Consider the following 24,661-nt stretch of genomic DNA (forward strand, 5'->3'; position numbering starts at 1 on the left):
CCCCTCAGTTAAAGCAACAGACGCCGGCGGGAGCAGCAGCCACATACCGCGTGTCCCTATTACTCTGAGCCTCAACGCCTGAAAAGATTATAAGGTGGTTCCACCCGTTGCACCTAACCGAGGTGGAGTTTGTGAGGAGCCGTTTCTGGCGTACGCAGCAATAGAATACTTCTGGTGCAGGGTTGGATTCAATACCAGCCCTGAGGAAAAGTGTTTGGAGCAAAATTGTTCCGAAGAGATGCTCCTGAGACGTTAGGGGTGGAATGACAGACTCTCCACTACACAAAGTTAGTTCACTAGGGCGGCAGTCTTTGGTCGGGAAAAAACCGAGTCATTCCGGAAACGTAGAACCGGCCGCCATAGGAATGGATTGCGTAGCCGGAGTTGTTCTGATGAGAGAAAGTCTGTTTATTAAAAGCATGAGGACCTGTTTGTAAAGCTGATCGAAGCAATACAATTTGCCTATAAACCGTAATTTTTGGGTTTTAATTACTTTATACTTTTTTTGTGATACCTTTAATCATTGCTTTCAAGTTTCGATGAGTTAAATATATGCATAACATAATTCATACAATCGCACTGTTTTTATTTAAAATTTCCTCCTTCGATGCTATGCTTATATTTTCAAAAATGTTTCTCAATTTTAAATTACTGCAAAAACTACTGCAGATTTACTATCAACCCTCCAATGAAGAGCTCTGCATGCGATCTTTGGCAACACAAACTTTTCGCTAAATCGCACAACTTAAACATTAAATTACGTGAAAACTTAAACGGAGCGCGCGGTTTTCAGTTTAATGCTGAAATTGAACTGCGTTCTTTTAGTTACATATTTACACAATACATCGGTTTGTGTTTGTATGTGTTTGGTTCTATCTACACAATGTTGCCATTGATATTTTTGCTTACACACTTTTTCACACATCCGCGTTATCAGTCACAATTTTTCATTGCTTAGAAAACCTTTAAAAGTATTCAACAGGGTTTTTAAGTTATTTTAACAAAAATTATAATATTTCTAAGTTTATTTTGTAAATGACATCGAAATGTACTGCTTGGCAACACTGTCTGGTGAGAGAGCACTCAGCTCACAGGGTTTTACGTGATTTTTTAAATATCGGGAAATAAAATCTACGATACTACGATACGGAAGGAAGGAATTTTTCATTTACACCGGACTTACACACGGAGACATCTGGAAGGGAGACACTGGAAATTCTCTTTTCATATCTCATTCGCGGTCACACGGGGAAAATTGTTTTCGGCAACATTTGGACGTTTACTACTTTAGCATCGTCTGGTTCGAATATATTCTAGAACATGTAAATTGGAAACGTTAAATAACAAACAATTTGTTCTTTTTCTTATTGAAATATTTTTATAAATTGTTGTACTTGAATAAAAAAAAATTAAATTATAAATATTTCAGATATAAATAATTGACTTAAAATAAACTGGAGTATCTAGAAATGCGGAAAAAAATTAGAATGCAACATAAACATGTGCCATAACTATTTTAAATTATACCTACTTTACTAGCAAAAATAATCGTGCATTTCCCAAGCAGCGTCCGAATGTTTGTAATCGTTGTTATCTTCCGTTTGATTGAAAACCAACACATAACTCAGAACTTTCTCCCACAAACGAAGAAAACAACTGAAGCAATTGTCAAAAATTGCTTTAAGACTGGAAATGCGAATAAGAAGAGGAAAGCGTGTCGCCAGTACAGGAGACAAATTTCCTTCTCCCTTCCGCGACCGTTCTTCTCCCGCGAACAAAATGTTTCCCTTCCAAATGTTTCCGTGTGTAAATGGGCACTTATATGGGGTTCTCATTAGTTTTATCGAAGCAGCTGACAGGGGACTGCGTTTACGTCGTTCACTGTTTTCAGCATAAGATGGGGATGCCTTGGCTTTGTAAATGTGTAGTTGCTCTTTGAAAGTCACCGTTTGTGAATTCGGTTCAGGAACATCTATTTATCGATAAGAGAGTTTAATTTGTTGAAGTCTTTATTATTATTATGGTGGTTACATGGAATTCATGTGTGTGTTTTCGAATCAAATTGTTCTAGTTTGAAAGTTATTTAATATTTCGAAACGTGGAAATAAAGTGGAAGTAAGTGGTAGCCAATATGATGCAATTGTTATAAGATTTAAGAAGTGGAATGGAGTGCGATTCGGATGTGTTGGTGAAATTGGGTTGAGGGGAAAATTTCCATCTGACTAACCATGAATTTTTAAAAAAGCTATTTGATTTCAAAATTTGTAAAATTGGCCAACAACTCTTCTAGTTTGGTAAAAAAATTAAAAAAAAAAATGTTAAGGGTGGACAGCCCTTATCACTAAGGGGTATGAAAAATAGATGTTGGCCGATTCTCAGACCTACTCAATATGTTGACAAAATTTCAGGAGAATCGGTCAAGCCGTTTCGGGGGAGTACGGGAACCAACATTGTGACACGAGAATTTTATATATAAGAAGACTATCTGACCCGGCAAACGTTGTTTTGCAATATAAATAATTTCGAAGTAATTTCTATTGTAGACGAAAACTAGGTTACTTATTGTAAGTGTGTAAGGTATATGCGTGAAATAGGCATGGAGCGCTGTGAACGATGAAGGAATATAAATTATTATAATTTATTCCTTAAAATTATATATCATTAATTATTTTTTTTTTTATTTATATAAGCTTATACAATGTAAATTTACATACATATGTACAACCTAAAAAACATGCAGCGCTAGCATCAGAGGATATCAGCTGACCGTTGAATGAATGATTTGTGTTAAATTCTCAATAGGTCGCAATCTTTTAGAAAGTGATATATGGTTTTTATGTTTTCCTCAGTTGGGCTGGAAAGGAGGGAAATATGATCCATATTAGAGTAACATTTTTTTTTATCTCGAAGCATTGGGCAAAATTCTAATAGGTGGAGGACAGTTGCTGTGTCGTTGCAAAATGGACAGTTATTGGTTCTTATGCTACCAAGGAGGTGAGCATGCGTAGCTATTGTGTGTCCTATCCGGAGACGTATGTATGGAGTGAGAAAGTTAGCTGGAATTGTTGAAGGATATACAGGTTTGATCCTTGCTGAGTTGACTATTGTATAATGATGATTATAAGAAATCCAATCGATGAAGAGTTTCGAGTGCCTCTTTTCATTGATGAGACGATATATATCAGATTTTGTAAAGAAGTTGAGTGTTAATGTGGGCGCGTTAGATGCATCTTTTGCTAATTCATCTGCGTAAAAATTTCCTGCTATACCAGTATGGCTAGGAATCCACATTAGATTAATTTTCTTTTGATATAAAATAAGATATTCTCTAATTGAATTGATGACAATAGTTTGGTTATAGCAATTTTTTATAGCTTGAAAACATGATAAGCTGTCGGTACATATTACATACTTTCCAGAGTTTTTAGAAGCATGTAGAACAGCGGTGGCCTCAGCAATAAATATAGAACAGAAAGGGAAAAGCAGCCCATAGGATATCGGCTTACCTTTCTCACTAACGACAGCAAAAGACGTACTTGAGTTTTTAGAGCCGTCCGTGTAAGAAATCTCCAACTATTATGTTTCAATTCGCTCGCGACTACTCGAAATTCAGCGATATAAATCGCATTAGGAGTGATGTTCTTAGGTAGGCGGACTAGATTGTCTATAAAAGGTTCTTTAGGAATCAACCATGGTGGTGGTTTAGGTGGTTTTAATGGCAAGTTATTTGTTTTAGCGAAAGTCGCGCAAATGCTGATATAGCTGATTCAATTTTTGGCAATCGGATCCGTGATGATGATGAAAACAAAACTTTTCGTAGCATGTTGTTGGAACCAAGAATAATCCTAGGGTAGAGTTTCATAGTACTGTCTTCCATGTTATCCCTTAATGAGGGAAGACCAAATTCAGCTAATAAATTTTTTGCGATGTTGGAAATGCATGAAGCGATCTTCTTATAGCTGAATGATATGGTGCAGCAAGCATTTTGAGATGGTTATTTGAGTGATGTCCATAAATTTCAATAGCGTAGTTTATTACGGAGAATATTAAAGCGTTGACGACTTGAATCAATAGAGCTAGGCCAAAGTATTCGATGCGGTACCAGCTGGTGGTAGTAGAGGAAGAGGAAGGCCTCCTCTGCGTTGGAAAGATCAGGTGGAGAAGGACTTGACTTCACTTGGTGTGTCCAATTGGCGCCGGTTAGCACGAGAAAGAAATGACTGGTGCGCTTTGTTAAACTCGGCCAAAATCGCGTAAGCGGTTATCGCGCCAATTAAGAAGAAGAAGAAGGCCAATGAGCGAGTGCTTACATGATAGGTACTTAACAATATTTGAGTTTTTAATAATTCTATTTCTTATATACTGACAGTGATCTTTAAATACATACTTACTATCTAGAACTAATCCAAGAAACTTAAGTGTAGGAGAACATGCAATATTAGCATTATTAAATGAAATGGTTGGAAAATTACAATTTTGTTTTCTACAAATGTGGAATGATTTAGATTTAGAGTACGATATTGAAGCGCTTGACGAAAGGGACCAAGATGATAGCTGGGAAAGGGAGTCTACAAAGGAAGATGATATGGAATTCAGGTCGGAAGATTTGGAAAATAGGAGAAGGTCATCAGCATATAGCTGGTGACATATATTAGGAAAATTTGAGAGAATAGAACTAATTTTGTCGAATGCTACAAAATAACAAAATAACTGATAACGGAGATCCCTGAGGAGTTCCGTACAATTCAATTGAAGATAAATCCGAGTCGAGATATTTGGCTGAATGTGATAAGGGAGGGGGTAAGTAACTATGGGAGAGAATAGATTTCTTGTTAGAAGAGTATACAGGTGAGAAATTAGAGTCAGACGAGATGTTAGAAAAATAAGTGGCGAACTCTAAGGCTATATCCTGAGGATATAGTAGAGTGCCTTGAGAGGAGTTGAGGGAGGGGATAGGAGAGGAAGTCAGGTTACCAGATAGTCTTTTTATGTTTCTCCAAATCATTTTGGGATCAGAAAAGGAGTTTATGCTGGAGGTGAGAGTCTGAAAAGATTTAATTTTTGCCAACTTAGCTTTTCTTTTAAAAATTGCATTCGCTTTTTTATATGCTACAATATTTGATGGCGAGCGATTATATTTGAAATGATGCCAAGTTTGTTGTTTGTGAAGTCTAAGCGAGGAAAGTTCGTTATCCCACCAAGGAGGGTTTTTATTGCGGGGCTTAGGAGAGGTTTGTGGAATGGATTGGTTGGCTGCAGATCTTATAATTTTTTGAATCCTGGAAGTTTCTTGATTAATATTATTAGAAGGAGGTAGTTTATCTGAGTATTTCAAAAAAAATTCTTCAAACTTAGGCCAGTCAGCTGAAGAGGTTTTGAAGAATATTCTAGGTTTAGTAAAAGTTGAATTATGGTGGGAAATGTTAGCTTTGATAGGAAAATGATCGCTTCCATGAAGATCATCAATACGATGCCAATCAACTTTGGGGGAGAGTGAAGTAGAACAGAATGTAAGGTCAATATGAGTAAAAGTGGAATGAGTGGAAAAATGGGTAGGGGAACCATCGTTAAGTACAAAACAGTCGGAGCTAAGTAGAGCGTCTTCAATTGCGCGGCCTTTGGTATTAATTGAGGTAGAACCCCAAAGGGGACACCAGGCATTGAAATCACCAGCAAGTAAGAAAGGAGAGGAGAAAGGGGGGAGAAGGTTCAGGAAATCGGCTGAAGTAAATGTTTGCTGGGGCGGGGAATAGGCACAAATTAGAATCATTTTAAAGGGGGAGGAAATTTCAAGGGAAATGGACGAGATGTTAGAATTAGATGTAGGGAGAATGTTATGAGGGATGTTTCTTCTAATCAGGATTGCGATACCTTGCTTGCTTGATGTGTTAGACGGAAGGTTATAGAAGTGACCAATGTACGGTTTTGGAGTATAAGCTGTTAAATTGTTTGCTATATGTGTTTCATTTAGTAATATAACAGAGGGATTGTGTTCTTTAATTAATATTTCAAGTTCAAAGTAGTTATTTATGTAACCGTTAATGTTCCATTGAAGGACAGTTAACATCATGAAGAGAAAAGGAAAAGAAAAATAGTGTAAGGATTTATGTTTCCATGAGCGAGGGGATCTGTGAGGAGGGAACGGTAGATGGAGAAGGCGCAGAGGCGGGAGGCAAATTAATGGCAGGAGATGAAGATATGGAGAGAGGAGAGAAGGGAGGGGAAGGAGAGATATTTAGGGAAGATACTGAAGGAGATGGAGTATAAGAGCAGTCTGTAGAGATTGTATGGATGTTGGTATTAGATAAGGTGTTATGGCTTGAAGTTTTAACTATAATATTGATGTTGAAGTCATTTGAGGTTAGCTTGTTTTGATTTTTGGTGAAATTTGTATTTAAAGAATCGATATTGCTGGTAGCAGTTACATTTGCGTAAGAAAATGGTGAAGGAGTAGTTGGAGTTTGAGACTAATATAGACTGATGGCTTCTCTCATGGAGCATTTGTGAATAGTTTTAATTTTGAGTAATTCTTTAGATTGGACAAATTTTGGACAGTCATTAGAAGAAGAAGGATGTTCACCACCGCAATTAGCACATTTAACTCTAGTACAATCAGAGGGGGAGGAATGGTTAGAGGGAAGATTGCAGATCACGCAAGATGGGTTGTTGTTGCAGCGTTTGGTCGTGTGACCTAACAACTGCCAATTTCTGCAGTGCATGGGATTAGGATAATAAGGACGGATATCTAGTGTTCGCCAGGCCACTTCAATACGACTAGGCAAAGTGTATTTATCGAATGTTAGTAATAAAGCGCCAGTAGGTGCCCGCGAGCCATTGTTTAATTTGGTGAATTTGTGAACTGCAGTAACGCCTTGATCTTTAAGACCATCAATTATTACCTCATCAGCAAGTTGGCATATGAATGGAGCATATATCGTCCCCTTTACTGAGTTAAGAGAGTCATGGAGTGAAAATACAACAGCACCAGCGCCAGGCAGATATGTAGTTGACAAAAATTTTTCGGCAATTTTTTGGCTTTTTACAAGTATTAGTAGACTACCATCTCGAAGAGCTGTTATTTTGTTAACGTCTTTACTAATTGTTTGAATACCTTTGTAGACAGCAAAACAAGATGTGGATGAGATCGGTTTAGTGTCGTCCTGAGACTTTAAAACGAGATACTTAGGATCATCCTTCTTGGTTATAGGTAATTCCGGGAACACATCCAGAGTTGAGGTTTTGGTTTTTTCCTTTTACTTTTTGGAGATGAGGATAAAGGCGCAAACCTATTATCCCCCAGCTTGTTGGCCCCGAGGGGCATTTTGATGGAATATTACGGTTTTGTCAAAATAATTTGTAAGTTTAAAGCTTTAACAGAAATACAAAAAAAGCACGTGGAAAAATTTTAAAAAGCAAACTTAGGTTAAGTAGCGTAGAAAGAAAGAAGCAAGTATAGAGCACAAACGAATTAAATGCGACCGTACGGTTTGACAGCTCGGTAGCGAATGATATCATTAATTAATTAATTAATTAATCAATTACGACAGTAACACTAACAAACAATATCAATCTCTTAATGCTACAGCGTGAACAATATTTTTTGTTAATCCATCTTTAGCTAACACAAACAAACTGAATGGTTTACCCAGTCGAGAGCATGCCACGTATAATTGTCATGGTGTTCTCAAATCTAAGCTACAAATAGACATCGTTTGACCTTGGGATTTGTTGATAGTCATTGCAAATGCCAATCTAATCGGAAACTGAATACGTTTGAATTGAATTAGCACATCTGTAGGTATAATAGGAATCCGTGGTATTAATATATTTTCACCTCGGAACTTCCCATTTAAAATGCTAGCTTCGATCACGTTTTTCATTAATTTTTGAATGACTAATCGCGTACCGTTGCATAGCCGGGGCGGGTTCAAATTACGAAGCAAAATAATCGCAGATCCAACCTTTAATTGTAAATTATGCGGTGCCATGCCTGCCAAATCTAGTGAGTTCAAAAACTCTGTGGGAAAATTTACTGCTTCGCTGTCGTCGCAAACTGTATCAATAGATTTATATGATACCGAGTGTCTTGGCAACAACATTTGTATCTTCAGATTTAAATTGTCAACGTCTACATTTTTTGCCGCTAAAATTGCTCTTTCTGCAAGCCACTCATGATTTATGTATGTACTGAGTGTGTACATCGGGAAATACTTGTTCAATGAGAGTATCTTGCGAATCAGCGATTGTGCAGAATCGGTCTGTAATTTTACGTATCCAGTTTCATCTATAGCAACTTTTCCATCACCGATATCTAAGACACAACCTACTGAACCGGACAGTATTTAGGCAGTCAATAAACGACATTCACCGGGAGACCGTTACCACCTTCATGAACTCCCGTCCTGTGAATGCCGTAATCGGAGTCCAACCACCACCTATTGCAGATGAAGAGCTCCAGCTTCCCCGTGAGACTCGTGTAACACTGGCACAACTACGTTCTGGATACTGTAGCAGGTTAAATTCCTACATATCCAGAATCGACCCCGACATACCAAACACATGTCCGGCATGTGAAGGTACCCCGCACGACACTAACCACCTCTTCACATGCTCCCTTAAACCGACTCATCTAACCCCCCTCTCCCTCTGGACCCAACCTGTCGAAACAGCATGTTTCCTGGGCCTACCCCTAGATGAGCTAGACATAGACGAATGATGATGTGCCTACACTGACAGGGCTACCTATGCTGTTAATACAACAACAACAAGTAGTTTTGAAAATGTTTCAGCGGATGGGTTCTATGCCGTCGCCTCGACCGAATTTTCACTCTGCGTAGGTTATGATATGTATTTGGTGGGAGCAAGTTTGTGTTATTTATTATGAACTGTTAAAACCAAGTGAAATCATCACTAGGAATCGGTATCGACTTTAATTGATGCGATTGAGCGGAGCACTGCGCGAGAAGCGGCCGCAATACGCGGAGAGGCATGAAAAAGTGATTCTACAGCATGACAATGCTCAGCCTCACGTTGGCAAACCCGTTAAAATCTACCTGGAAACACTAAAATGGGAAATCCTACCCCACCCCTCCGACTCCAGATATTGCGCCGTCCGATTATCACCTGTTCCGATCGATGGCACATGGTCTAGCTGATCAGCAGTTTCATTCATATGAAGACATCAAAGATGAACAGTTTTACCGCTACGGTATATTAGATCTACCAGAAAGATGGGAAAAAGTAGAAGCCAGCGATGGGCCATTTTTTCAGAAAAAAGTTGCGCACCTAATAAAAAAAAAATATTGGCTTTTGCATATACCTGAAATTTTATATTAATTCTCACTAAAAATATTGTTTTGATTAATTTGCTTATAAAAAGTGTAATTTTTTTCCTTTTCACTTCAAATTTTAATTTTTTTCGTTAAAGATAGGTAAGTGCAAAGCGGAATAACTTATTTAAATGAAAAATTTTTGTCTGGTTGATTTCAGTCAATTACAGAGGCTGTACATTCCACGGCGCATTTTTTTATTATTTTTTTATTTAAAATCCAATTTTTTTTTAAATATTGCCATAGAAGGACAATTAAAATTTTAACTATTTAAAGCTCTCGCGAACTTATGTACTCAGATAAACTGAAATCACATTAAAAAACCCTCACCCTCACCTTTTGATTAGAGACAAAAACACTCAATCTTAAGAAGAAAACACGAAAATTTTGACGGCCCTGGCACAGGGCAGAATAAAAGCAACATTATTATTAAAAAAGAAAACGCCATAAGCCTCGATAGCGTCAAATGTCTGTTTATTATTTTGATACACAGTTAAGAGCTCAACTCACAAATCAGAACACATTTGTTTCACACGCGCATATAAAATATTTAATTTTGCAATAAAATTTCTTTGCAGATTAACGTCCATACAAAATGTCAGTCAGTTATACGATGCCCCCTCTTCCCGCAAACTCTTCACAAGATGGAATTCGCGAGACAATGTTATATAGTGGATCAAAGTTTATAGGGTTCCAAAAATCTCAAGGCAATTCATATGACGTCGAAGTGGTTCTGCAGGTATTTTTATTATGCTTTTTTAATTAAATAAATGCCTGTTTTGGAGAGGTATCCGTATTAGCACGTAAAAGTCTGTTAGTTCCGAAATAAATCTTGTGTCATAGTGTAGCAACGTGGATACTGATATATTTCGGAAGCAAGAAATAATACGAAATGGAATTATTTATTCTAAAAAACAATAATATAGTTTGTAGCTAGTGGCAAAAGTACTGAACACTACTTATTAAAAATCAACTCTATCTTTGCCTCTGGTTTTAGAAATGTGAAAAAACTAAAAAAAAACTAACTAAATTGGCTGAATTCAGAAAACGGGCTTCGAATCTGAAAAGCTATTTAAATACCCAAAGACCGCACCGAAGCTTGCACCTCTTTCTTGACTGACGGTTCCTAAATGGAATCGAGAGTCGGAGCAGGGATTTTCTCTAAATCAGTCAATTTATCTATCTCGTTTAAACTGCCGACCACTGCTAGTTTTTTCAAGCAGAAGTTTATGCAATCCTGCAGGCATGCAAAATGTTTAGGGAACGCGGGAGCGAGAGAGATATTAACATTTTCTCCGAAAGTCAAGTCGCGATCAGGGCTCTCACGACGCCATGGTGCAAAACGAAATTAGTAAACTTCTGTAAGGAGGAGATCAAATCTCTTGGGTCAGCAGGTAACGTTTCTCTGATCTGGATTCCAGAAAACCCTTTGTCCCCAATACAATATACGAAGGATTCAGAAAGTCCTTTGGACTCCTCGCCATTCAATTTCCAAACTCGTAGCTGTGTTTACCGGTCACTGCATGATCGGCACACACGCGGAAAAGCTAGGGTTACCATTTAACCCCCATTGCAGAAGCTGTGAGGACCTTTCAGAGAAGGATACTGTTGAGCACTTTCTCTGTAAATGTCCGGGTTTGGCAGCTAGAGGATTAAGATCACTGGGAACTCCCTTATTTGACAGCCTGGGGCAGTGCGCCAACCTAAATCCCATCAATCTTTTCCATTATATGTATCAACAGCTCTGGTTGGCTGTAGATATCTGCCTGTTAGAGGTCTCATAATGGTATCAAAACGGCGCTTTAGGGCTACCTGAGGAGTGCCAGACTGGCTCTTCAACCATTTCACCTACCTACCCAAAGATATATTTATAAATTATAGGAAGAATTAAGAATATATAAAGGTGTTATTTCCGTAAAAGATCAATGGTTTCGTTGCTTGTGTGGCACGTAGCGCCGTCTTGATGAAAATAAACGTTGTCTCCAGATCAATACCATCCAATTCCGGCCATAAAAAATCGTTAATCATCTCTCGATAGCGCAATCCATTCACCGTAACTGTGGCTCCAGCTTCATTTTCGAAAAAGGAAGGTCCAATGACTCCGCCGAACCATAAACCCCACCAAACCGTCACTCGTTGAGGATAGAGAGACTTTTCGACAATAACTCTTGGATTTTCGAAGGCACCGAGGGGGAAATGGGCCTCATCACTCAATATGATTTTTCAATGGAATTCCGGATAATTTTCATGCATTTCAAGTACCCAATCAGCAAAGACACGACGTTGTTGATGATCGGCCGGCTTCAGTTCTTGTGTTAACTGGACTTTATAAGCCTTAAGATCCCAATCTTTATGCAAAATACGGTATAATGACGTTTGTGGAATGCCTAATTCCAAAGAACGACTAGAAATGGCCAAACCTGGGGTTTATTCAACACTTTAGCAACAGCAATATTTTCGGCTGTTCGTGAGCGACGTGCACGGGTTTTATTCTTCACATTACTAACTTGTCCCAACAACTCGAATTTTTCAACAAAATCTCTATTGCGGTCCGACAAGGTGCTTCACGATGACCCAAAAATTTTCGAGTTTTACAAACTGTCTCTGCCAAATTTTCATCATTTTAATAGTGAATTTTTATAATTTCAATGCGTTGTTTAAGCAGTTTTATTAATGGCGTAGTTTCTACTTGTCAAATATCAACAATTGACAGCTTCAATAGTGAGATCTATCGAAATAGCTGGATATTCAAAATAACACCTGTTATTGGAAAACCCTTTATAATCAAATTAGTTTTGGTGAATTTGATACTTTGGCTTTTAACTTACTTTCACAGTCAAATATTGGGCATACAAATAGAAAGCTGATATTTAACGAGACATAGACATAATATTGTGCCAAAAATTATGAATTATGAAGCGTTAACAAAATTGTTTCACAATTTACTTAAACACCTTTTTAGGTCTTTATTATGAAAAAGTAATATACTATACATTATTAATCGATATATGCATTTTAATGTTCAAGAGGAATAGTATGTAATAAGTTTTAGAAATAAAAAATGCATTAACTGGAAAATATTACAATAGTTTAACAATTTGCGGCGTTGGTCCCTGTTATGAACAGCGCTGCACAGCTCACAGACGCTTCAATATTAAATATTTGGCACTTTGGGCTTCATCCAAAAGCTTAATGTATGTACAGTAGCCTCCAAAAAAGCCGCTTTTTAATTTCAGTGTACAAATGTAACTTTGCAAATATATGCATGTATTCTTGTGCACTTTTTAATTGGAGAACTACATACGTAACCATCATACATGATATTCCACTCCAGTTACCTTGTAGCTTTTGGAGCCTACGTCTATTATAAAATAGGGTTCTGTTATCAAAGTATAAAGCAATTTGCTTTATCAGATAGTTCGGCACATCAGTATTTGGCCGTATTGGATGCGTTTTTGACGTCCCGAGTCACGACAGGATTTGCATTAAATCCTTCTACATTTCATGAGAAATATTAATGTTCTCAATTTTTCCAAGAACATTATTAAAAACGGCATCAAATCTTTTTTTGGGAACATTCTTTTCGCCATATTTCAAACATATCGTTTTCTTTATACCGAGGATGCCTAAAAAAGTGGAATTACTCTTAAAACGCAAAAAATCGCAATTTGAAATAAATTGTCAATAACTCATTAAATAGCATTCCATCTATTTTTCTTAATTTGAAAGAGGTCAAATGGGGTCAAAATTTTATAGGGCTTCCAGAAAGTCAATGTGGAAGATAGCTTGTATCACTTCAAGGTTATGTAGGCTAATAAGTTATTTACAAATATAGGAAAAGCGTTTTAATTAAATACATATTTATACTTACATACATGCCTCTTTATTTTCCATTTTACACTAATGAATTATTTCCAACACAATTCGAGAAACGCTGACTCAAAGTTCATCAAGCACTGCTGAACTCGCAAGCAAATTTCTACGAAAAATTACGTCGATTGACTTTGACGCGTGCCTGTGTAACGGTGTTTTTTATTATGTGAAAATATTATGCACGCACCTTTGTTTTGAAGTACTTCTAATTACAAAACAACAACAACAAAACTAAAATGGCACTTTCATTCTTATCACTTCTGCACAGCAAAAACGGTCATTTGACCTAATGTGCAATGGTGTGAGCATTGACTAGGATGATTTCTATCTGTTGTCATTACACAAAGCTGAATTTTGTGAAACACAAACCGAATGACGTCAGCATATCTGTTCAATTCGCTCAGAGCCGAATAACGGTCTGCTAAGTAGTACACCTTTACAAACCTTTTTACCATGTACAAGAGTATTATCCACCAGGAAAATCGGCATTTATTCAGGCAGCCCGCCAGCAATAAAAGAGCTTGAGTCCAAAACACACTCGGCGAAAACAATCATAAAATGTTATAAACTACTAATTAACTCAACTACCGAAAGCAGCTAGTGTGCTCTTTTTTTGTTTTTAAGTTAGTGTGATAATGCCACTTTCGGCTCGATATGTTCTTCTGCCGAACGATATGGAGTTAATCAAGCCATTATAAAATGGATATATTCCATGCTCTCTGAGAGGCTGTTAACCGCTGGTGGGAGCAGTGACGAACAAATCACAGTCAGGGCCAAGCAAGGATGTCCCCAAGGGGGTGTTCTTTCTCCGCTGCTGTGGTGCTTCGTCGTAGACTCTCTATTAGTGGAGATGCAAGAACTCGGTTTTCACGTCCAAGCATATGCGGACGACGTCTGTGCGCTAACATCAGATAAATCCTTAAGGAGGCTTTGCACGAAGTGCAGAGGATTCTTGACAAAATCGATGACTGGTGCATGAGACAATGTCTTTCCGTTAACCTGAACAAAACAACCATAGTCTTGTTTACGAGAAAACGGAAATTGGATGGACTCAGTCTTCCAACACTGAAAGGTGTGACACTAGGTCTTTCCAACGAAGTTAAATATCTAGGAGTAATCTTGGATAAGAAGCTGACTTGGAAGACACACGTTTCACTGAAGGTGAATCGTGCATTGAAGATTTTTCAGCAATGCCGTAGAGCCTTTGGCAAAACTTGGGGTCTGAAACCTGCTGTGGTCCTATGGATATGCACGGCACTTATCAGACCAATCATCACTTACGTTTCTGTGGTCTGGTGGCGACGGAGCATGGTTAAGTCCACAATCCGGGAACTATACAGGCTGCAAAGAAGTGTATGTTTATGCATCACGGGTGCCATGAGTACAACCTCTGGTGATGCCCTAAATGCTATGCTTGATTTGCTCCCCCTGGATCTTAAAATACAACAGGAAGCAATAAAAGCAATGTGTAGACTCCATAAATATGGTTTCTGGCACGAAGATGGAACTTCGGGACACAGAGAAATCTTTAAGTTGCTGTTCGAGCAGTATCCACTGTTTTTGGCACCTAAAGATGACCTGATACCCACCGTTTCATTTGGAAGGAAATTTGATTGCGTGAGCAATGGAGCAATCCAGAATGCATGCAGGGAGGTTTGACGGATATTTTCTTTACCGATGGGTCCAAGACTGAAATAGGGTCTGGAGCCGGATGGTACTTAAACGATAGTAATAAGTATCACTATGCTATGGGGGGAATGGCAACTGTTTTTGCCATCCTAAAAGTAGCCGAATGGATAATCGCGAGGAGATGGAGCTGGAAACAGATTGTAGTCTTCAGTGACAGTCAGGTTGCATTGAAGGCCCTGGAGAATGCGAAGCAAACCTCAAGAATGTAAGAAGAAGCTCAATTCTGTCGCAAGACAAAAAAGGCTTGTACTTATATGGGTTCCGGGACACTCCGGTGTTCAAGGAAACGAAATTGCCGACGAATTGACCAACCGGTGCCCCCACAGGGGCCAGAGCCAATAATCGGAATCAGTCTCGCAGGAATCAAGAATTGGATCAGCGATTATGTAGGCAATCTACATAAAGAGCGATGGTCCGGTCTAGAACGCTGCAGAACTGCAAAGTGTTTTGTGACAAGTCCGAACAGAAAATTGGAGTCATCGAGGACCCGGTATGCCTGTCACCTGATACCATGATAGAAGGGAGTTCCATACAACGATTATTGTAGAAGCTACTATAATACAGAAGAGGAGGAAACTATTAGACACCTTCTGTGTGAGTGTGAAGAATTAGCTAGAAGAAGACTTTATACGCTTGGTAGGACATTTTTAACAGATGCAGGGTTTGTAGCGCATCTTAAACTAATGAAGCTGAGCTGGTTTATAAAAGCCGTAGGATGATTTAAAAGGGATCCTTCAGTGTAAGGAAAAAGTTCCAGTGGCATCACAACGGACCTACAACAGGTCTAAGGGTGTCATATTGGCGGCCACCAAACCTACCTGCCTTCCAAATACGGTGTGTTCAAGCCTTCTTCTAAATCTCTGTTGGTTAAGTTATTGATCAACTTTTCTTTCATTTTATTGGTGTATAAAAGCCTGCCACAACGTTCGTCATCCTCGATGAACTCACGTTCCTTTCTGAAGGGTGTTTACTTTGGATTATCGTTACCGAAACAGATTCCTAACATTTCTAAAGTTTTCGCACTATTGAATCCATTTGTAACGCAGAAATTTAATACAAATGTTAAGCAATAGCGATAAAATTGGTAGGAATGGTGATTACAGATGTGGCAACCTAATAAATAAAAAAAAAAATTCAAATCAGTTAACTTAGAGCGTCACCTGGCGGCTGTGCCGGGAACTTTTTAATTAAGGTGGCAACCATTTTGCAATTAATATGGAAATCAAGATGAAAACGATCATATTATTGTTGCAGCAAGAATCAGTATGCTTAGTTCGCAGGTTCATTTATTTTTGAAAGAATAAAGAGGTGCATATTTTATAAGAATACATGTGTATAAATATTCTCCAAATATGTTAAAGGAGAAGGAAATGGTTACTAAGTTCAATTTTTTTTTTTTTCATTCCTATAATTTTTTCATTGAAGTACTTAGAACTTTGCCTCAGTTCTGACTTGCCCAGAGTTGACTAGAAGTCCCCTAGATGGAATGGTGCGCATCTTTTGTAAAGCCGTTGTTCGTTAAGAAATCATATTGGAACTAAATACATATTATTATATACATATATTAAAAAATTTTAGATTATTTAAAAATGACATATTATGCCTGTGTATACCCATTACAATGGTCTTTCGGTATACTGTAAAAGGTTGTATCTAAAAAGATGCCTGATCAGTAAAACTACAAAAAAAAAAAAAAAAAAACTAAACTACAAAACCTAGGACTATTTACGTTTTGTTCTATGTTTCCCAGCTGTCCGGGTAATGTTATCGAAAAACAATTCTCTCCTTTCCTTTCATAAATTTGGTTTCCGGGAGGTGCATGGAACTAATTAACAAGATAATCGATTTACATATACATATGTAAGAGAAGCCATATTTCCAAACAATTTACAATACATATTTACTCCAAAATAAACAAATAATTTGTTTCTATTTCAGCATATCGATCTTCAAAACTCTTTTCTGTGTGGGTATTTAAAAATTAATGGACTAACGTTTGAATTCCCAACGCTTACAACGTTTTTTGATGGGGAAATCATATCCAAGAAATATCCATTTTTAACAAGAAAGTGGGAAGCCGATGAAGATGTAGACAAAGGCCATTGGGTAAGTGTGATTAGTTTACTAAACCTGTCTAAAGTTCGACAATAACTCAGAAACCGTTTGACCAATTCGATTCTAACAAATTGCATTGTATGGGTTCTAATATTTATCATGCGCAACATATTCAATAAAATCTACTTATAGTCCCCATCATTAGCTATAATAGCTTCACATCTTCGACTCGTAAAAATGAACCTTACCAGATGCTTAAAAACTCATTAAAGTTGTCGATTATCAGCAGAACACCAGGACCAATGTATGCAGCTATTCGCCGCTATTTACCCAATTCTGTTCTGCATTTGCCTTAGCACATGCAAGTATTTTTTCAATGTGTGATAATGAGAGAAATGGTTTTTTCCGGAATTTCTGTACGTAAACGTCCTCGAATCGTGCCTTTGTGCCTTTGGATACATTAACGCCACTTTTTAAAAAAACTGCTTTAGCTGCATGGAACAATTGTCAAAAACAAATCAATGATCTTATCTTACTTTGAATAGGTATTTTTTTAAGAGCCTCGTACGGAGAAGCCATCAACGTTTTTAACTTCAGTAGACCATTGCACCCATTTATCTATGTACATTTTCGACTTCTGCAAATATATTGCTGCAGATGCACGTGCCATTTTTGGACCATCAGGTTGTGTATATAGGAGACATTTTTAAAAACAACGTCCACTTTTTAAACTTCCCACAAAACTAACAAGTTGCACAACGCACATCGCGAAAAGGATACGCCTTTTTAGCAGCATATAATTTTTTTTACACAATTTTGCTATGCTGTTATTTACATTAAATATACATTCGATTGATAAAATGAAAAATTACTTTATTGATAGCTAAACATCCGAGTTCGTACATCATTAATATTTGTTTCGTTGAAAAAATTACTATTCTAGAATCTTCTTATTTGACGCAGTAACAACTGTCCAAGTCGTTTCTCGTTCTAACCGTCGTCAATAAGATACGCCAAATATAGTCCTTCTCCACTTGGCGTTTCCAACACCGAGAATACCCTTTTTTCTCTTTGCCACTACCACCAAGAGGTACCGCACCAATATGTCCCAAGGTTTTTCCGATAGAGGGCTGCCAGCTCAGAGATCCCACCTTGCTTAATTCAGTTCGAGAAACTTTACATCAGGTAGCGGTGTTGCTCCGAATACTTAAGATACCCGCTGGTGTCGATTCGAGGTAGACTCGTAATTTTACCATAATATTTCTTTTTTTTTAGGGGCGCATTTTGACGTTAAATACGATACCTTTGATTGTAAAAACTCGCATTTGTCTAGTCGTAGCTCTAAATTGTTCTGAACAATCCTGTACATAACTTTTTCCAATATTTCTAAATGCTGTTGCGTCGCTTTCATAAGGTTGTGAAAGAAGTATATTTAATTGACTCTTTTTCTACAAGAACATGAAAAAGCCCGTTTTTCAGATCTAGCTTTGAAAATACCTTTTCTTTTTGTTTGCCAATCTGTCTAGTAAATCATCTATATATAAGCGGCCTTGGGTAATTGTCTTTAACTGTAACCTCATTTAACTTTCCGTAGTCGACACACAACCGAAATTCGTATGTACCCTTTTGCTAAATATCCGTCAAGTATTTTTTGTAACTCTTCTCTCTCACTGTACGACAATCTTCTTGGAGGACACGAAAATGGCTTATCACTTTCTAAGATTAAATTACTCACTTTTTCAACATTGTAAATTTTCTCGACTTTATTTTTGTTCTCTACTTTGCTCACAACATTTTCTACTTCCACCTTTGCCACTCTATCCATAAACTCGACATGTACTATCTTCAACTTTGCGTCACTTGCATCGATGAAATCCCTACCCAGCAAAGCTGGATAACCCATGGACCCATTAGGAACCATTAAGAGTTCAACTGAAACACATTTATTTAACACTTCTATAAAACATATAATTTTTCCACTAATATCCAAAGGGGACTTATTTAACGCATAGCAAACATCTTTGACTTCTTCTAATTTTGCTCCTGCTGGTACTTGCTTAATTAGGCTAACTGGGCTTCCTGAGTCGACTAAACATTCTATAAACATGTAACTATTAGCATGTGCTGATACATATAATTTAAAATAACTTACAAACGTATTCTTGTTTTTTGTTTTTGTGTTGTTTGCACTCCGCTCCGTAATGGCCTAACTGTCCACAAGCGAAGCAGGAACCAGCTTCCCTCTTCGGCTTCCAAAAATCTTTAGCATAGTGACCGGAGCAATTGCAGTTGTAACACCGCATACTTTCGTCCGTTCTTTGTTTTGGTACTGACGCTCTGGTAGACTTATAGAGCGGAACGCCCTCACTACGTCGTTGGCTGAGGTGAAGTTTTGTAACCTGGCCTGATTGTGGAGTTGCCTATCAGAATGCCTTCTATGAAGTAATCTACGTGTTCCTCATCACCCAAATTGAGTTCGCCGCTCAGCAAACATTTTTCGTTGAAGTAGTTGGTGAAACTTTCCTCGGATGTCCACATTCTCTTCTCGAATCTTCTACGGCGATCAAGCTTACTCTCACCTGACGCAAATGTAGACTCCGTCTCGCGTAGCAATTCGTCAACCTTTTTGGGAGACGTAGCCTTTGAGTTGTACCACGCCAGGGCTGCGCCTTTTAGTTTGGTGTGAACAACGACACCTAACATAGCGTCATTTATTTGTAGTACCTCGCGCAAATGCAGCAACTGGTTATGCCAGGCTTTGAAACCGTCGCCGTCCCTCAATGCTTCGAAAGTTACACCTTCAGTTGCTACTCTGCTTATATATATTTGTATTCGCGGTCATTTCTTTTTCCAATAGAGCTTTTTGCAATTTAAGCAGCTCTATATCCCTTTGTAGCAGTGCAACTTTGAGGTTGTCTTCCACTCTCCCGTTGTCAACGTTTGTCATACCGTTACTTTCTCTGGAGACGCTCGAACTGTTTTTTGGCAAACGGTCTCCAAACGTATCGTTATGTATACGTGCTAACACGTTTTGCATACAAACCGGTCACGTAAAGTGTAGACATTTTTTTCAAAAGCCACGTTACAGCAAACATAGCAACATATATGTTGCACTTGCCTTAAATTGACTGGTCGACTTTGTCCGGCTATTCAGCATCGTTGCACCGCTACTTTGCAGCATTCCTATTCCTTTTGGCTAAGAAGATTGGAACGCGACCCGTAATAAATTATCATCGAGATGCTTCGCCCTCCTATTCAGCATCGAATTGCTTCATCCATTGTTAAGGTGTCATTAATTTTGATGCAGTAAATAACTTGTGCAAAATATTTACCCAAAGGCTTTAAAGTCAAATTATTTCTAGACATCTTATTTATAGTCAAAGTTTGAAGCGTGTATTTTAGCCTACAAAAAAGGCTTTTCCAAAATTTTCAAACAGGAATTTTACATAATGCAAAGATCTAAACAAAATTGAACAGCGTTTTTTTTTGTGGCGTTTGTTCAAAAAAGTAGTAAGGTACATTTTACGTGATCTTGGATCTTGACGCAGCAATCAAGCTCAACTTACTAGGTTTCATTATGTAACCATAATGTAATCACTATGTAACCATAAATACAGTGGCCCAAATCAATCACCCTATCTGAAGATTTATAATTTTGGTAAATTGCGTTGTACGTTAATCATATTGGACACTTGCGAACTAGAAGCTGCAGGATACAAACAGACAAAGACTCCCATCACTCAAAATAATTTTTTTCTTTAGTAAAAAAGTTATTCAAAAACAAAATTGGATGATGAATTTTGCGCCACATTGTACATAAAAAAACTATCCAAAATGGCCAATCATTCTAAAGTTCTAATGTTATATCAACTATGAATCAAATGATTGCGATTTATACCTGTACAATCTCTTTACTATTTGCCATAACCATTATTTTTAAAAACACTCAGTAGAACTGAGGAAGTGCTTATCCCATTCCTCGAGCAAAACAGCTTAGAGAATATTTTTTGATAAAATTTTATGTTCCCGCATTTTATCTTATAGATAGTGCCAAAGATAACGGTATAACGGATATATTTTTGGTCATAGAACTTGTAATATGTCAAACCAAACATTTATATCAATAACAACGTTTACGAATTTATTTCCTTCAATTAGACGTTTTCAGACGAATATATATGTACATAATTGATTAGCTTATTGATATAATTATTGTTTTTTTGTTTAAATAAAACTCTACGGTAAATTCGATAACGCTGCAAACTAATTCCCCAACCCAATATAAATAAAAGGACTTTTTGTCATTACACTAAAAAAATTAAGGGCCAACTTGCCCAGAGACAAACAACAAATTTCAATTTAATAATTTGTTATTCAAAACCGAACACTATAATCTTATCCTTATATTGATCGGCTGTCGGTCCCGTCTTGTGCAGACATTGCGGCACGAGTAAGGAGCGCTCGAGGATCTATTGCAAATCAAATAGTAGTATCCAACTTTAAATTATCTGACGAATTTAAATATCCTGTCATTGCAAAACATGTAATGGGCAATAGTGGCAGCAGATGCGACTGGAGCGCGTCAACTTACATAATTACAAAAAAAAATGTACTTAAAGTGTATAAAAACGTATTATATTTGGAAGTATACTTAAGAATATCAAATTTAAAAATGTAATTAACAAGTTAATGTTTGAAATTCTCTTTCTATTTACTTACAGAGCAAATTTGGAGCTTTTGCTGAATATGAAGGAACGTTTAATTCAGATAATTTTGACTTTCAAAATTTAGCGAATAGCGATTATGTTTTTATGCGATGGAAGGAACATTTTCTTGTGCCTGATCATACTATAAAGGACATAAATGGGGCATCTTTTGCCGGATTTTATTATATATGCTTTATTAAATCTACCGGAAAAGTGGAAGGGTATTATTATCACCGTTCATCTGAGTTATATCAATCTATTGAACTAGAGCACATACCTGAAAATTCTTCAGAAATATACGAATTTAGATAAGCAAAGTCATGTGTTAAAACTACACAAGTAATGCAAATATTAGGCGCATGCCGTCAAGGCAAAGTATCATAAGTAGTTATATGCGAAAGAATAGTCGGCAATACAAACAGCCGCAACATTGCCTTTGTCCGGAAAGAAATTCACGGGGATTTTTCACAAAAATATGTATTGCGAATTTCGCCCGAAATACATTTCACCTCGAATGAGCTCGTATTATTGAGATCTGATAGCTACATGAAGTTGAAAAGTATTAATTGTAGTAAAGGGTTTTCCAATAAGAGGTGTTATTTTGATATTCAAAGAAAATTCCTATTTTTTAATATAAATGATCGGATGTTTATTTCATTATAAAGAGGAAGGTATGCTGTTAATAGTGGAAAATAACATCCGGCAAATGACACCACGACCACGCTTACAGGACAATATCACGACACGAATTCCATTTTTGAGGTCTTGAATCGACCCTGGGATGTTGGCATAGACCTTCTCTTTCACGTGGCCTCAAAGAAAAAAGTCACAATGTCCTAAATCACAAGATCTCGGTGGCCAATTGTTATCACCTCTTCGAGAGATAACACGGTGCGGAAACTTTTCCCGTAAAAGATCAATGGTAGCTTGTTGAAAATAAACGTTGTTCAGATCCATACCATCCAATTCCGACGATAAAAAATCGTTAATCATTTCTCCTGTTTAACACCTAACACCTGTTATTGGAAAACCCTTTAGATTAATTAAAAATTTTAATGAAATTTAAAATGCAAAAAGCAAATGTGGAACATCAGTAACTAGGAGACAGCTGAAAGGATTAGAATCCTTTAGAACTACCTGAAACTATAAGCTAGTAGAATGTTTGTTTGTGCATCTACAATACTAAAAAAATTGAATATTTCAAACATAGGCAATATTACAGGCCAAACAAAGAAACTTGTAAATATTTGTTAGATGTGTTAACCAATTTCTTACCACACTCAAGAAAAAATTTGCAATTCCGCCAATAGTTAAAATAAACGCTCGCAAAAATTGTTGATAAAGATTTTAAAGTTGGTCTCCCTTGATCATCTCTAACGGTATTTTCTTTTCTCATATCACATTGGCTGAAAAGAGCCGGGCCTAACACATAGATGGCACTAGTTTTATTGCGTTCACCTATTTTTCAGTTAGTACTAACCTTAAAAGGACAGCTGTTAAAATTTCATGATATTCTATTTATTAGTTCGTGAGTTATTGCGCTAAGAGTGACACTATTTTTTTTATTTTCAAAACATTGGATTCAAAAGTATTTCATGTTTTAGTTTTACACTGCTTCTTGATGGGAAGAAATACCGTTCAAGCGAACCAATGGATTGAAAAGTGTTATGGGGACCCCGCTCCATCAGAAGCAACAACAAAACGATGGTTTGTTGACTTCAAATGTGGTTGTACAGACACCGATGATGCACAACGCAGTGGACGTCCAAATAAGGCGGTAACACCAGAAATACAAAAAAAATCCAACCAAATTGTTTTGAATGGTTGAAAAGTGAAGTTGCGTGAGTTAGCTGACATCGTAAAAATATCAAAAGAATGTGTATTACATACATGAGTATTTGACTATGAGAAAAAAATCTCTTTTTGAAGTGGGTTCCGCGTTTGCTCACTATTGACCAAAAACAAAAACGTCTTGATAATGGCAAAACTACATGAATTGAACTTCGAATTGCTCCCACATCCACCGCATCGCCAGATTTAGCTCCCAGCGACTACTGGTTATTCGCAGACCTAAAAAAATGCTCGATAGTAAGAAATTTCATTCGACTGAAGAGGTTATTACTGAAACTGGGGCCTATTTTGAGGCAAAAAATAAATCGTTATAAAAAAAATGGTATTGAAATTTAGAGCAGCGCTGGAATGATAGCGTTGTTCTTGATGGAAATTACGTTGATGAATAAAACTAATTTTGAGCAAAAAAAGCGTGTTTGCTGTATTAGGCCGGGGACTTTTCAGCCCATGTGCTAATAATATCGCATTTATAATATTATATTCTGCTCCAGGAGCGTCACATTTCGTCTTCTTTTTGCAGCATTCTGAAGCTGTTCCACTCTAACCAGGCAAATGTGTGCTATTTTCTTACCTCTGCAAAAAATTAGAGTAAGCGTCCAGCTTCTTCGAGTTTATCTGTCTACAGAAGTTTGTAAAACTAGTTTGTACGAAAACTTTAATTATTACAAAAAAATGGATGCAAATCAAATTATTATATTCAATATGCATTCTATTGTGTTAAATATTTATATTATATAAGTTGTAGAAATGTTGAATTTTTCTTGTTCTTATTAGAAGGGCATGTGGAAAAATTTTCGTATTACTGATGACCCTATTTATATAATCACTACATGTAACTTTAGAGTTCAGAATGACTCTTAATTTTGTACCTTTTCCACAAATGTACAGGAACTAGTCCCTAACAGCTAGGAATATTGTCGACAAATACTACAATAGTACATATACATAGATAATACAAATGATTTAGACGCATTTAAACATAAAGAATTTTCACTAATGCAAATGGAGATGGCAAACAGACCACAATTTATTTTGCAACATAAATCCTCATTCAGATCAATGCGGCTGGAGAAGTACAATTGTATATCATTTGCATAAGCGTGAGTATTCACATAATGAAAAAACATCACAAAGAAAGAAATTAAGTAAAAGCGGACA

The 24,661-nt window shown here is 37.1% G+C and overlaps 1 protein-coding gene across 1 annotated transcript; it reads left to right on the top strand.

The window, feature by feature from the left end:
- The first annotated feature begins 1,901 nt into the window (after positions 1–1,901).
- On the top strand, positions 1,902–22,995 carry LOC129238482 (glucose-induced degradation protein 4 homolog). The gene is made up of 4 exons (XM_054873511.1): positions 1,902–2,115; positions 9,908–10,068; positions 16,830–16,997; positions 21,668–22,995. Exons 2-4 carry the CDS (start codon positions 9,925–9,927, stop codon positions 21,962–21,964), a joined length of 609 nt encoding a protein of 202 aa, XP_054729486.1. The 5' UTR covers positions 1,902–2,115; positions 9,908–9,924; the 3' UTR covers positions 21,965–22,995.
- Positions 22,996–24,661: the final 1,666 nt, after the last annotated feature.

Source organism: Anastrepha obliqua, chromosome 2 (assembly GCF_027943255.1).
Source record: "Anastrepha obliqua isolate idAnaObli1 chromosome 2, idAnaObli1_1.0, whole genome shotgun sequence".
NCBI classification, from domain to species: Eukaryota; Metazoa; Arthropoda; class Insecta; order Diptera; family Tephritidae; genus Anastrepha; species Anastrepha obliqua.

Coding starts and splice junctions, on each gene's coding strand:
- LOC129238482 (XM_054873511.1), top strand. CDS start 9,925: ATGTCAGTCAGTTATACGATGCCCCCTCTTCCCGCAAACTCTTCACAA. Junction 10,069..16,829: donor ACGTCGAAGTGGTTCTGCAG/GTATTTTTATTA, acceptor TTTCTATTTCAG/CATATCGATCTTCAAAACTC. Junction 16,998..21,667: donor ATGTAGACAAAGGCCATTGG/GTAAGTGTGATT, acceptor ATTTACTTACAG/AGCAAATTTGGAGCTTTTGC.